This window comes from Cygnus olor, chromosome 8, assembly GCF_009769625.2.
Source record: "Cygnus olor isolate bCygOlo1 chromosome 8, bCygOlo1.pri.v2, whole genome shotgun sequence".
Classification (NCBI taxonomy): Eukaryota; Metazoa; Chordata; class Aves; order Anseriformes; family Anatidae; genus Cygnus; species Cygnus olor.
The window spans coordinates 1567743-1582708 of record NC_049176.1 but is presented as its reverse complement, the minus strand read 5'-3'; the positions used below and the strand labels follow the sequence as shown (position 1 = coordinate 1582708).

Below are 14966 nucleotides of genomic sequence, written 5' to 3'. Positions count from 1 at the left end.
GTAGTGATTAACCTATTTTTCCCCAAAGTACAAGGATTAGGAAGCATTCAAAATAATTACCACTTCAGTACTGCTGTTAATCTTATTCAGGCCTACACCCTTATAGTATCAGTAGCCTTGAGAGGAAAAGAAGTAGACAGTGGAGAAAAAGAGAAGAGAGATCAGAATCAGTGCAGATTTAAAACAGATTAATGCAGCTATAACCTGATTAATCTAAGAACAGATATTCAAGTATTGAGTTCATGTTTTTCTTAAGCCTACAACTGGATGGCATCATCTGACTGATTCCAAGGGGAATTTCAGGCAGTACTACTGACTTTGTAAGTTGAACACAAGTCAATCAACTCATTAAGGAATTCGGTGTTTGTTTAACATGCACTCAACCATATGGATACAAAATTCCTAATCACATGAAGAAACATAAAAAGCCTAGATGTATTTTGTCTTTAGATTTATTATTTCAGAGGCACTTAATGTCTTACATTGATATAGCGCCATTTCCCCCTCCAAAGCACTTTACAGTATTTACATACAGGAATGTTTCCCACCGCTGTTGAAATGCGGCCATCTGAATACTATTAGTACCATCTTCAAATCGCCAACAGTTTGGAACTGAAAATATTTATCAGTACTCTGCCTTACCGAGATCGATCAGAATTCCAATTTACAAACTTCCAACTTGTGCTATTAAAGAGACCTAAGAAATAAAATACAGTATCACAGCGCGATCCTGCAACGTAACTGGGACTTGATCATTTTCATTACGTTTTAATAATCATTCATTAGACCAAGTCTACCTCAAAATACTTTAAGGCCTTTTAGAAATACCATTCTAAGTCATTTCTTGTACTTTCTTTATAAGCCTCTTACAATCAAGCATGGATTTTTTTCTTTCTCCCAGTATACTTAGACTAAATCCTGGCCCTAAGGAGACAGCAGCATCCTCCATGTCAATGAATTTCATGTCATCTACAAAGGCAAGCCTATTCCTCCTTGGTTACAGAATTGGACTTTTTTTTTAGTTAAATCTGAGTTTACACAAAATTCTGTTATTAACCAGTTGAACTGTAAAGACACAACATTGGTTGCTGGGGTTCTGTATAAAAGTATGCTGTGTGTGGTTTTGCTTGTGTTAGAAATATGTTACAGTATCTCAAGTCCATTACTCCACTGCCCTAGTCATAGGGACAATAACAACTTTCTCATTTTAAAGTGTTTTTGTTTTTTTCTTTATCTTTCTAAAAAGCTACTAAAACACCCCTTCCAATAAAAGAAGTTGCATTTGTGCTGACAACTTTCACAAAAAAAAACCTGGCATCCATATTTTCACAGTTACAATTAAAAAAAGATTACAACCTCACATACTGCATGCTGCTACCTGCTACATTATAAATTAGGCTGATATGAGAACCTGAGTGCACAAAAAAATTAGTAAAATGCGATTATGTATTTGTTATCATGTGGACCAAGCACAAAAGTTTATTCTGGCATCTTATGCTCCTGAATATGCTACACTTTGATTTTCATTGATGCATTGTAAAATGAGTCTGTGATCACCAGATTCTTAAACTAGGTTAGCTGTTTGCATTTGAGTACTATGAAAGAATATTAGTAGTGATGGATATGGCCAAGAACTATGATAAAAGGAAAAATACTAACAGGTAGCAATCTTAACATGAAATAGAGTGAAATTGGGTAAAGTTAACAGACAGCAGTACATCCAAGTTCATATCATTTTTATAAAAGATATCTTTTTAAATCTAAACCTGTGATAAAAGATGCACAGAGCAGATTTATTGCATATTTTATGCATGCCTTCATGTAGCGCATTCATATATTAAATCTTATGTGAAACAATAAAGAACTACTAGACCTTCACTGTACAACAGTTTTCTTGTTTGTTTTAAAGCCTAAACAGTAATTAAGTTCAAGTTATACCTTCCTATTCCTCAATGACAAAAATCACCTTGCTACATTTATTTTTGTAGAAGTCACACGGCCACCACAGGAATCATTTGTACGGAGGGGAGAGGAAATAAGTTTACAGTAAACTGTTTAAAGAGTTTGGTTTCTTCAAGGGGATTTGGCAGCTGGAATAAGAAAACCAGCAGGGACAAGCGATTCGTGGACAACAGCAAGAATCAATGCTGAGTAATATCTATTAGAAATCAAGAAACCTCACAACAGAAATTTGAAGAAATTTGAGAAAAATTTGAAGGATGAAACATTGTTTTAGGCTTCACAGACTGGAAAAGTAATTAAGAAGTACCCTTATCACTTATTTTCAAATTCAGATCTGAAGAGCAGCTAAAACTATTAGGAGATCTGATTTTTTTGAAGAGGGATAAAAGGAGGGACTCAGAAAAAGTAGCTGCTGTATCACAGGACTGAGCCCAGACAGGACAGACATCTGCCTGCCATTTTCAGGTTAACATTATTTTTCAGAGGAATGAAGATCTGAGTCCATTCTAACTCCTACCGACTTCAAGAGGATGATTGGTGCCACACTTGACTTGTGGGAGCTATTTGCTTCCTCAGAGCTGAAACTGGCACAAAGTTTTTTTTGATACATCACTTATCTTTTCCCTTTCTTTTTTTTTGTAAGTCCTTTCCTCCCAACTCTTCATTGCCATAGTATTTCACTGACAGAAAAGGTGGGGCAGTGGGGAAGAAGAAAAGAGGTCTTGTTAAATTGGAAGAGAATGGTATTGGTGAGCAGCAAAGAACTATGGACAGACAAATGTGAAAAGAATCCCAAACCCAGCACAGAACAAGCTTAATTTTTCTTAGCAGAAGGAATTAGTTTCATCTTTTAGGTTCAATTCATTCTTTATCAGCAAGGGCATATTGGCTATATCACAAGGCTTGGTCAAGGAAAAAGCTCTTTCATCAACCAAACAGGGCACAGATCTGAAGATGGGATAATGTCCTGCACAATGTTAGAACTCAGAAATATGCATAGAAGAGAGCAAAAAATCCAAGACTGCTTTGCAGGAACAAGAGAGGTAGCAACCCTAATTTTAACAGGGCTTTTCACTGAAGGGAAAGAAGGTCTACAAAAGTCAAATCAACTGATTTCAAATGGTTTGCATCCCAGGATGAATCAGGTTACACTGATTTAAGCCCAATTTAATTTAGGCAGGTTTTTAAACCACAAGAATAAAGACATTCTTAGTACATATTAATAATTAAACCAACATATACACAATTAGCAATATCCTACATAATAGTAAACGCTTAACAGCTTGTTTTAGGTTACCCTCGTTAATTTGTTTAAAAACAAGCTGCGTAGTTTATTTGTACAATGTCTGCCATTCTACGTGTTTCCAGTAATCAGTCTCTGTAGCAGCTCAGTTTATGAATTTTAAGATCCAAATTCAACTGTGTCTTCAGTTATCTTCTTGAACTCATAATTCCCTCTGCCATCCATGTGCAAGTAAAACTGAAATAAAAAATACATTATCAACCCCTTAACATTTTCCAGCTCAAAAATGTAATTTACTTATGCATTTATAAAGCAGTTTACTCATCCCTGTGTATTAATTCAGTATTACTCCAGACATTTTATGTAAAAAGTGATCAGTAATATCTTAATTTGGAAGAAAATATGTCCATGTATTAAAGATGGACTTATGCTTAGGTATATTGGCTATCTTTTGAAAGCAAAATCTCCGTGCTCTTCACTGGATTCTGGTTAAAGTTCATTTGTTGTTTGTTTGTTTGTTTTCAGGCTAAGAAGTCTAAGACTGTATTTCATGACCCTATTATATTTTTCAAGCTACTTTTACAGACACTTACAGATTTTTGGTTATTTCACTTTTCATAAATTGAAAGTGTAAGAATATTTCAAATATTGCAACTGGATTATGAAAGAATTAATAAATTTTAATAAAACAGAATGTGATCTATTAGGAAGCAAAATATGAACACCCTGAATTTAGCAGAAAAAGTCAAACAACAAAACCTTAACCAACTACAGATATCTTTAGCAAAACAAAAGACTACATACATCATGGTGTTTCCAGAGTGACTTTCTGTGGGAGACAGTGAAGAGAGTGATGCCAACCTACATGACGAAGGAAGCACACACAATAAAACCATTAATTTCATTTTTCTAACGTGTTAAGTTGTATTTATTTTTCAGCTTGTTAACAGCTGAACAGATTAAATTCATAAATACAAACTTCCAGACTACTGGAAGTTTTTATTTACTGTGACATAAAAAGAAAGGGCTCACCTTTCGGCAATGGCTGTAAATGTAGCCTTCTACGTCAACACTAACAGCACTTGTGCATTCATCCAGAATTGCAAACTGGGGCTTATGATAAAATAACCTTGCCATCTGAAATGCAAACCAAAACCATTACGTAGATACAGGACCAGAACCAGTACTGCAATGTGACAAGTTAAACTAAAAATCCGTGTCCAAAATTTGCCTGTTGCAATGCAATAGAATTTCCTTTAATTTGGCACTTACTGAAGCTTGGAAATTTGAGTACTGTATATTATCCTTATTATCCTTTTTTATAAAAAAAATTTAGAACTTTTGTTTATATAAAAAATGTAAGGAGTCATAGAAGTTCAATGTTTCCTATTAAATTTGGAGCACAAGTAAGCCTTACTTTAGCTAGTTTTCTCAGTATTCAGGTACTCCACATTTTGATGTTTTCTTCTTTCAATAAAACATTATTATTTATTAAAAAAACTCTTAAAATTCAGACTGCATTTTCAACTTATATACCATATTTGTTAAGTGTTTATGCTTTTGTGACATACAGCCATTCTCTGTTTTTCTCCCCCGCTGAGTACATCCATCCAGTCCTGAACACTATCCCAGCCTCCTTCACGTTCCAAGATCTGACCAAGCTGGACATTATCCAAGTACTCCTTCAGCACCTTTATCAAACAGTAATAACAAAGCTTAAATGAACTCGTTAAAAAAAAGTGACTGAAAAAAAGGTTATAAAGTGTTACACTACTGTGCAGGTGTACAATCAACCACAACAAGCATTAGAAACATACTACATGCGGTGTTTTTAATAGTGACTTCAGTATTTTTTTAATCTGAAGCATAACAATTTGTCTCACTTAAGATGAGTAAATGAACTGCTCATTATTACCTGGTCAGAAATCCCTTTCTTTCGTTGATCTTCTAAAGTATCTGGATATATAACTTGATCTCTGAGAGTTCCAAGAGTCATATATGGTCTCTTGAGACAAAGTTACAAACAAAAAGATACATCAAATGTTTATAAGCACAGTCAAAGAAGGAAGAACGAACTCTTGTCAATTACAGTACTTTGCCTCACCTGGGGAACATAGAACAACTTTCCTCTTACAGGTTTTGTTAAACGTCCACCAAACAAAGGCCACAACTGCAACAAGAAAAAAGGTTTAAACTTGAGAAAAAAAGTTCAATTGCAACAGTGCTTTGGACTTTTCCCTGTTTATCTGAAAGTTTCCTTACCTCACCAAGAACACGAAACAGTGAGCTCTTCCCACACCCATTCGGCCCACAAATCAGAACATTTGCACCAGATCGAACCTAAAAATGCAAAGCCAACACATTAAAACAGTAGTTAGAAAGTACTGCTGTACACAGTAGTTATTGACATTAATGTGTGATTTCCAACACTAATTTTTTTCCCCAACTAGTTTAGCACCAACTGCAGCTGGAAGAAATGCTTCTAAGAAGCATTTTTGTGAAAATAGCTTTTTGGTTTTTAAAATATCTTGCTGAATTTTGTTTAAATATTAAGCATGCCATATAAATACAGCTCTTCACATTTTTTGTTTGTCTTCTTTTTATCTCAGACCACCTCTGAAATTATCATTTTCACTTTAAAGCATTATATGAAGTGTAATCTATGTTTCTATGTTTAAAAACTTACCTCAAAATTCAGGTCTTGAATCAAAACATCTCCATTAGGTGTCACCAATGGAACGTGATCAAATCTATTTGTATTGGGGTGTTAAAAAAAAATATATCAAAATAAGAGCAGCTGCCTAAAAGCAGCTAGCACTGCATGCTTACTCAAAGACTTCAGGATTAGGGCAAGACTTCACCAGTATTTCATTGTCCCACTGAATGAACAGTATTTCATTCAGTCCCACATTCATTCACTGTCCCACTTTCCTACTATCAATAGCTAAGGAAATTAAGGTACCATTTTTCAAGAGTGTTTAATGAACTTCTTGAAACTTTTTTTTCCTTCATATATTTGTTTTCTCTATCCTTCTAAATCTTTGGCCTCCAAAATATCCTATGGATATAAATGTACATTTATGGATGCACTTGATTTTAAACCTGGTAGTATATTCCTTTAGTTCTAGGACACAGAATGAATGTCTTGTCTGCTGGCTTGTCTTTTTTTTTTTAAATAGGTCTATCACCTCTTTTCTTCTCCTGCCTGCCCTGCCCCCTTTCCCCTCTGCTCCACTATCTGCTTTGCACATTGACCAGATTGAGGCTATTTAATCTCTTGATTTGCCTTACTTTATACTTTGGTTTTAGTAGTACTACTACGTCAATACTATGTTTTTCAGGATGAAAAAAAAGTGTATTAAGAGCTATATTAACCTTGGTAGAAGAAAAAACTAAAAAGTCAGATGTTATGTTAAAAATACTGAAGTCATGGTAACTTCGTAAACATACTTGATAAGGTTATCAGTGTTGATAATTTCTCCAGATCCAGGTATCAAAGGCAAAGTTGGCTTTTTATCTGCATCTTAATTTAAGAAAAAAAGTATTAGAAATTGGAGCACTACAAAGAGGCACAAGCATTGCATAGTATACATCCCATTTACCTTTTTCTTGCGATACCATAGTACGCTGGTATTTGCCACTGTTCAAGTCCTTCAGAACCTGCATTAATTCCGTAATTCGAGCTGTGAAACTAATGAAAATAAACAATAATCCTTAGAAGTTTTGGAAATAAGCTCTAATGAATACTCTACTAGGATGCCAAAGTTCTTCAACCCACAGAAAAAGAAGAGTTTACATTTTAGAGTTGCACTGAGGTTCTCCAACACTCACAATATTTGGGAGAACCTTTTCCTGTTTCAGCCAAGCATTTGATACTTTAGTGAATGACTTTTCTTAACTAAAAGCCCCCAAATATTTTTGCAAACTAAGTAACACACAATTGATTTACATGTACTTCCCAATGTCTTTTCAAATAACCATTCAAACTGTATGCTGCTACTCTCCAGATACAAAATTATTAGTGGAGATAATTAGCATATCTTCAAATACAATTTTTTTTGTATAAGATGTTTTAGATTTCTAGATTTACTGCTCTGAACAAAGCACATGGCTCATTTTATTTTAATTCTAGTTATCAGTTTCTTAAAATGAGGTGAGAAACAGCCAAAACACAACTTTAAGAAAGATTATTTCATGCAACTACTATTAGGCTTACCCAGCCAATCTCGTCATTTCACGACCTGCTAGGACTATTCTGCCCAAAGCTTGAGACATTCTCAGTAACATTCTTCCACTTTGGTAGTAATCCTAGAGTAAAATAAAGTCTCTGTAGGTGAACTAACAAACTATACGTTCGAGAAATTGTTTTAATTCTGTTCTGCTTACCTCCAGAAGTTCTGCATGGGTACTGTTCTGATGACGAGGATCAGCCAGGTTCAAAAACGGACGACTAACAACCAGGTAACCAACCACAGTGGCAAGGTCTGTAGTTTTTAAGGATGAATATTAAACAATATACTAATAGCTTCTATTAAACAATACATTAATAGCTTCTATTAAAAAAAGAATTCTCCTGTAAAAAGTTTACCACCTAGTTATTTATTACAGTCCATCAGCACCGGACAAACACTTACATTTGGCAATGATAGTATCAATGAAACCCATAGAGAACCGGAACAGGATGAAGTTATGTAAATGTTCCACCTGGCAAGTAACAGAAACAAAAATGTCAGTATTTGTTTTACTATTTTTTATTATTTTATAGAAATTTGATTACAAGTTTTGATTAGCTACTTTCCAGTACGTCATGAATAACCCCACAATGCCTATGGCCTAACTGTGACAAGCTCTACATATGTCCCTGCTGGCAAAGATCTACATTCTAGATCAAGACGATCTATACCTGAAACAAAGCAGTGAGAAAACATTAATTGTGGTTGGTGGAAAAGAATTAAGCAGCAAGAGAAAGTCCATTCTGTCAGAAAACTACATTCTGCTTATAGCCTACAAATCTATTTTTAAATTTGATGACTGTAGCAGCACAAACACCAAGCCACCTCCATTTAATATACACACCATGACCAAGGGAAGGGCTTGAAATAAGAGTTCAAAATTAAACAACACATACAACAGAAGGAGAAAGAAAGCATAAAGTTGTGCAGCAAGAACAGAAGGAAGAGGAAAAGTGGACAAAGTATGGAAATATGGCAAAACAAGGAGCAGAAACAATTAAGGGAAAGATGGTAGAAGAACAAATAAACAAGAGGGTCCTTAAGTTCTGAACACACTCTAAATGCATGAGAAGAGGAATCAAAGGCAAGATAGACCTACACACACAGAACGGCAAGACAAGACTGAGGAATATTTTAATTTTTAATGCGCTGAACAGACAAAAATCAGTGTTAAAAATTAAAACTACAATTGAATTGGAAAATAAGACTTAATCAGGAGAATTATGAGTAGGGTTTTAAAAACTATTTTTGCTGACACACACACTTTGGACATTTCCAATTTTCAACTTCTCCTTTATGTTCTCCACTTTCATTCCACTACATTTTTGTGTATTCAACAGTTACTCTGAATAGAAGAAATGCAAGTCTTTCAATACAGTTATTATTCAAACTCTTACAGAAATGAGTATATGACAACTTTTCAAGAACTCATATACTACAGGTTTCCAAGATACTATCCATTTCTGTATTACACAGTATCACCTTTCTTCTGACATGAACCTTAAAGACTGCTTATGCAGTACATTTATAGCGTTATAATTATTGTAGATGAAATCACAGTACCAACTTGTACACAAAAATTCATTGAAGCAAAGTTGGCAATAATTGAAGTGATTTTAAGACTGCGAGTATATAATCAGCTGTTTCAATAAACTCAACTCAGACTTAGATAAACCTTTCTCTAGTCTTTATCCTTTCACAAATTCTGACGATATACAAAGGGAGAAAGAATTGAGAGAAAGTCAATGAAAAAAATGGTAAATTAAACTTTGACTCACCATGATAAAATTACGCAAAGTTTTGCTTAAAATGTTTTAAAAGATTAAAAAAAGTCTTACCAGTTTACGGAAAGTTCTGTGAATAGTCTGTTTTTCTCTCAAGTTTCCATTATAGAAAGCAATTTCTTCACTTTAAAGAAAGACATAAAGAATGAAACTTATTGTAATGGCAGTCTGAAAGAGTCAACTATAAAACACAAACAGCTGTTTTTACCTGAAATAAGAGTTTGTATCTTCTCACAATAGAACATAAGTTTATTGTACTACAGCTACAGTTTTTCTTTCAAATTAGAAATGTAATGAAAATAGGAATTATTTAATAATAATCTGCATAAAGATGTAAACACTTTTGCTCAGAACTGATTGTGTCAGACTTTCAGACTATATTTTAATGTTTATAAGTGACCAAGTAATTTTGTGGCATATCTTGGTAACCAAGTAAATTTATACCTGTTTGTAATAAGCCGTGAGTTGACATATCTGTACTCCCCTTCATATTTTTGTTCGATGATAGTCATCTTGCCAATTGGTCTCCTTAAACGAGTAAGGAAAAACCCTGAAACAATCAAGTATGCCATCATGCTAGCTGGACCCTGTAAATATGAAAAGAAAATAAAAACTTACCATCTACTGCTTTCAAGTGCAACATCTGTACCCAAAATGCACAGGAAAGCTTTAATTCCTTGATACTTTCCTCCCATGTGTCTGCATTACCAACCTCTTACAATTCCCAACATGCTCCTTCTCTTTTGTGCTGTAGATAATGCTTTCTTCCTCCTAATTCCCTGTCCCCAAATACCCTCCCCATCCCAGTCTTCTACTCAAGTTTTTATCATCACCCAGTGCAACCTCCATCTCCTGCTTTCCCTGCTAATTTCACTAATAATTTCCTGGTCCTTTCTCATTTCCACTCCTTCCATTTCTACCCACTTCTTGTTCTCTGTTTTTACTACATTGCCACAGCAGTTGCTCATTCAATCCCCTATTCCTTTCTTTGATTTATACATCTCTAAAACATTTCCTGCTTCTCTTGAGCAGTCCTGGTAGGGGTCTCTTCTGGAACCTATGATTCAGGACACAAGGGCTCCCGAACAGCAAAATAAGTCTCTTAAGCCATAACACACTTGAACATTACTGAGTGTGGCATGGTATAAAGCCAAATATATACACTGAATTTGATGTAAACTGTCTGTGAAACTACTTATTATGAAAAGCAATGCAAAGACTTGTACGACTGGAAAATTACCTAGGTTCAGCTAAGCCTTACTGCAATCCACTACTATGAAATCTACATCACGTGCCCAAGAGCTGCTACTTGTTGAAACCTTAAAAAAACGCATTATCAGAAATGTTAAGGTAAACAATAATTTTTGTAATGATTTGACTCATTAAAGGGAAAAAGATGACCTCCTAGTGATACAGGATTCAGTAACATTAGATTTTTATTATTACTTAAAATTGTTGTTTTAATTCAAGCTTTAGAACTTCAGTAACCTTGTAACACCAGGGAAAAAACAATCTATTATTGCTCTTTGGCATTCTGTACATTTACCAAATGAAACAAAGTATGCTGGTTGTCAAAAATGCAGACTAGAATCCAAAGATAACAGACGTATTCCTCCCCCCATACACACATGAAAATTATTTTTTCTTATCTATTTAAAAGAAATGGTTGCAGTAGTAGAAATGCTAGCTGAGAGCTTAATGATGTTGGCTGCAAGTCTGTGACTGCAGTCCTAACAGCAACTGGTATTTTGATTTTACAATTAAGTTTTGTGGATCACGTGCAATTTTTAAAATATCCTCATCTTAATATCCTTTCCCTACCTAAAATTATTTAGGTACAACATATAAACTCAATTTAACAGATTACAGTAGTAAATTACAGGATTTTATAGAAATTTTAATACATGGAATATGTAAGATATACATGAATGGAGCAAGCAAGGAAAGAAGAAACAGAGCTCCTGCCCAAGAGCATGACTCTTACAACTCTTCTCATGTTGGAAAAGATTCCTAGCAAATTAAACATTGAATAGTTTGCCATTTAAGAAACATTTTTAACAGTACAAGGTCTCTACTTGCTATCCTATTGCTGCTTCTTATGTTCCATCAGCAAGTGTATTAAGCTCGATGCAAGGAACAGCTCCCCTTTACAGAGGTTGCAAAGAAACAGAAAACTTATTTTCTCCCTTTAATTAAAGTCATGCAAGATATAAGCGGTCAGGAAGAGTACTATACTAAAGGGATTCCCAAGTAGCTGCTAGAAGAAATTGAAGAACTTTCTTGGGTTTTATGATAGTTGACTGCCCACAAATTGTTTTTACCTTGTGTGCCTCAAGATAGAAAGCACTAAAGCATTCAAAACACTAAGCATAAATGAGTATTTTAGTACATCCTTCCAAATAATAGATCAATCTATAATTAACGTCTAATGTTCTCCTCAGACTCCAAACAGGTACAATGCTATAACCAAAGGGAAAACTTAAAATGCTGAGAACTTTCAAGTTACCTGAGCTCCTATTGCACTTGTGAGCTTGAAGATATACAAAACTATATCCAAAAAGGGCTGTAACAGAAGCACAGAAAAAAAAGCATTAAAACACCAATGTAATATGAATAAAATGGTGCAGAAACTATTACCTCCCCAAGAACAGCTATAGCTCTGCATTAACAGCACAATACTGCAGTTAACCTATCACACAAAGTTAAATAAAAGGAATTTCAACATATTTTCCAGACAACATTCATTCAAGAATTGAACATCATAGAACAGTTTGGGTTGGAAGGGACCTTAAAGATTACCTAGTTCCAATTCCGCCCGGCAGTGAGGAAAGATACCTTCCACTAGATCAGGTTGCCCAAAGCCCCATCCAATTTGGCCTTGAACACTTCCAGGAATGGGGACATCAGACAAAAGACATACTATATAAAAAAGTAGTTTGCTATTTTAAGTCTGTAATAGCTTCTCTGCTACCCAACTACATAAAGTCGGACTACATCCTCCTCTTAACACAGATGATTGTGAGAAATAGAGTGGAAAAATAATGCCATATAGTTGGTTATGTACCTGATAGAAGCAATATTACAATTTGAAAGCAAAGTATTCTCTGTCAAATCTAGAGCAGCTGATCTACAGATTTTGGAGCCAGAAGTTTCTGAAAACATTAACTTGTATTTTACTTTATACTTTACTTGTACAAACAATGTAGCATGAAACAATACTGTTGAAATTTTTAGAATAATTTTATTTCGTTATCTCAAAAAACACAGGTTTACATGTGAAACACTGGGAAATGCTTGTTCAACCATACCTCTCCAGCCAAAATAATATTTGCATTTAATGAAAAATTAGCAATTGTTTTTTCTTCAGATATCTAACTAGCTGAGAAAGTATACTCATCCCTGTTTAACTGCAAAAGAATGCATTAAGTTCCTTAAAACAAAATCTATGAAAAATTATTACAATCAACAACAGTGCTTTAGCAGAGATCACAGAAACTGCAGAGAAAAAGAAAGATTACAATATATTACCTTAAACAGTTTTTTTTTCCAGCACTATACCCCAGGCAAATACACACTTAAACGCAAGCAATAGTTTTGAGCTCTGACATAAGGTTACAAGCATCCACAGCTATTACTCAAGGTTCTCTCTGAAAAGACTTACCTTACTAAGGTTTGAGTACAGGTCCACTACACTGTTACAGAATTTTTCCACATCCTGTGTAAGGAGTTGATCTGGATTAGCTATTCTGTTGTCCAGATTTCCCATTTTGTAGTATGTATAAGCTCTGAAACAAAACAATGGTTAGTTAAGAGGTAGGGAAAAAAATCAGTACCTTGGGATCTCAAATATTTGGAAACCTCTTACATCATACAATAAGGGGGAAAGCAGTGCAGACATTTAATGACTGTATGGAGTCAACATAGCTCATGCTTCTGTGTGAAGAGATCCACATTAAATCCTACAGGACTGTTTAGGCTCCCGGATGTTGTCTTGGTTGAAGCTCAGCTCCAGACTGCTCTATGCACTGGTGTTGCATTTAGAGTTAGAAAATCTTTATGAACACTGCATCAGCATACCTGACAACCTAAACTCAGTGCTGAAGAATATAAGAAGCTACTGCATGCAGTTCATGCACCCAATCCAGTTTGCAGGATTATTACCACTAAATAAACTCCCCAAGTCCCTCGGTTACTTTCACCTACTAATAGAAGCAGTACAGTGCGTACTTTTTGTGTCCCATTGACAAACACAGACTCTGCTGTGTTTGTACCTGGTACCATACAAAACCTAGATAAACCACTTTTCCTTAATTGTAATCAAAAGCCTCTTCTAAACAATATAGCTACTAAGCACCATGCTACCTTCTTACTATGGGCTTAAAATGATTTGTTTTGATTTTGATCAATTTAGTTAATATCTAATGGTTTAAGAACCAGGTGTTACTTACTTAAGATATTCCTCATAGAGGTATCTGGTGAGTCTTACTCGGAAGCAGAGTTTCAATTCATTTAGACCATATTTCAAGAAGTTATTCACTAAGGAAATCTATAAAGAGATAGTATTTCAATATTTAGGCAGGAAGACAATTTAGCTCGATCAGTTTGCAGCATAGATTATGCAAACACTCTGAAGCAGGTAAATTGTCCCCTTAGAGTCAACAATACTGTTAACACCAACCATACAGTGTCTGCAGGACCACTGATTTGTACCTACATTTTTGACAACTCCAGTTCTCAGTGGGATTCAGCACATCAAAAGATCTAATATAAACCAACGTTCAGTTAACATATCTTTAGCTTGGATAAAGATATAATAAACATATCTTGATCATTTAACAATCCTTTAACTACTGTAAAACGGTCAATTCATTTTAAAATCTATTGTAAAGCAGGTACATTATCTATTCAGTAGTAACAATTACTTTTATGTGGTGGGGGTCAGATGTCGACATGCTGAAGGAAAGATAGTGAGGAAAAAAATTAGAAAAAGCTGTAAGAAATTTAAAACTTGAAGACTAAATCCACAGAATGTTATTACGCAGAAAAAGTTATGTCAGAAAAATTGCGTCAGAAAATGAAATCTGTTTAATACAGATCTTCATGTAAAACAATTTCCCATTGATTCTGAGACTCATTTTAGATCTTGTCCTCAAATTCTTAACTAACATTTAAAATATTTTCTACTAAAAGAATGACACAAGAAAAACACTTACAGCAGGCATTGCGGCAATGAAGTTGAACAAGTATTTCTTGAAATCTTTTCTGCTACGACCAATGATAGCACTGCAAACAACCATAAGCTAAGCGTTATTTACAAAAGAAACTATAAACTAGTACTCCTTCGGTGAACAAATTCTCAGTGGACCACATAGCAGAGGAAAAAAAACATGGTGAAGACATCTAGTAGGATCAAGTATGACAAACTTTTGTAAGTTAAGTGGTAACTGACCCACTGTAAGCAACTACCAGCCTTCTGTTCCTGCAGTAACTGCTTCCATTACGGGCTCAGAGATACCGGGTCACAGAATACCAGTTCCTTTCCCTCTTTGATCTGGTCAGGCTGGGGTGCTGCTGTAGCACTCATTTTTTGCAAGTTTAATAAATGTGTAAAATTGAAGAAGGATGACAAAAACCCAGTAAACATATGCAAGAGAAGGCAAAAAAAAGGAAAACAGGGTAATAAGGAGCAAAACTGAGAACAGAGCGTATGAATTGCTGCATAATAACCAGTTGTCAAATCCCTTT

General features: G+C 34.8%; 1 protein-coding gene across 1 annotated transcript in view; it reads right to left on the bottom strand.

Annotated features, from left to right (window-relative positions):
- Positions 1-438: 438 nt before the first annotated feature.
- ABCD3 (ATP binding cassette subfamily D member 3) overlaps positions 439-14966 on the bottom strand; it is a 30892-nt gene continuing 16364 nt past the window's right edge. Inside the window, exons 5-23 of the mRNA XM_040564806.1 lie at positions 14435-14504; positions 13670-13767; positions 12883-13006; positions 11728-11784; positions 9666-9808; positions 9276-9345; positions 7840-7909; positions 7592-7689; positions 7422-7513; positions 6808-6896; positions 6656-6728; positions 5892-5955; positions 5468-5545; positions 5310-5375; positions 5121-5210; positions 4777-4896; positions 4238-4342; positions 4010-4066; positions 439-3442 (exon numbers count right to left, since the gene is read on the bottom strand). Coding sequence (XP_040420740.1) covers positions 3365-3442; positions 4010-4066; positions 4238-4342; positions 4777-4896; positions 5121-5210; positions 5310-5375; positions 5468-5545; positions 5892-5955; positions 6656-6728; positions 6808-6896; positions 7422-7513; positions 7592-7689; positions 7840-7909; positions 9276-9345; positions 9666-9808; positions 11728-11784; positions 12883-13006; positions 13670-13767; positions 14435-14504 — 1642 coding nt within the window. The 3' untranslated portion in view covers positions 439-3364. The remainder of the gene's footprint in view (positions 3443-4009; positions 4067-4237; positions 4343-4776; positions 4897-5120; positions 5211-5309; positions 5376-5467; positions 5546-5891; positions 5956-6655; positions 6729-6807; positions 6897-7421; positions 7514-7591; positions 7690-7839; positions 7910-9275; positions 9346-9665; positions 9809-11727; positions 11785-12882; positions 13007-13669; positions 13768-14434; positions 14505-14966) is intronic.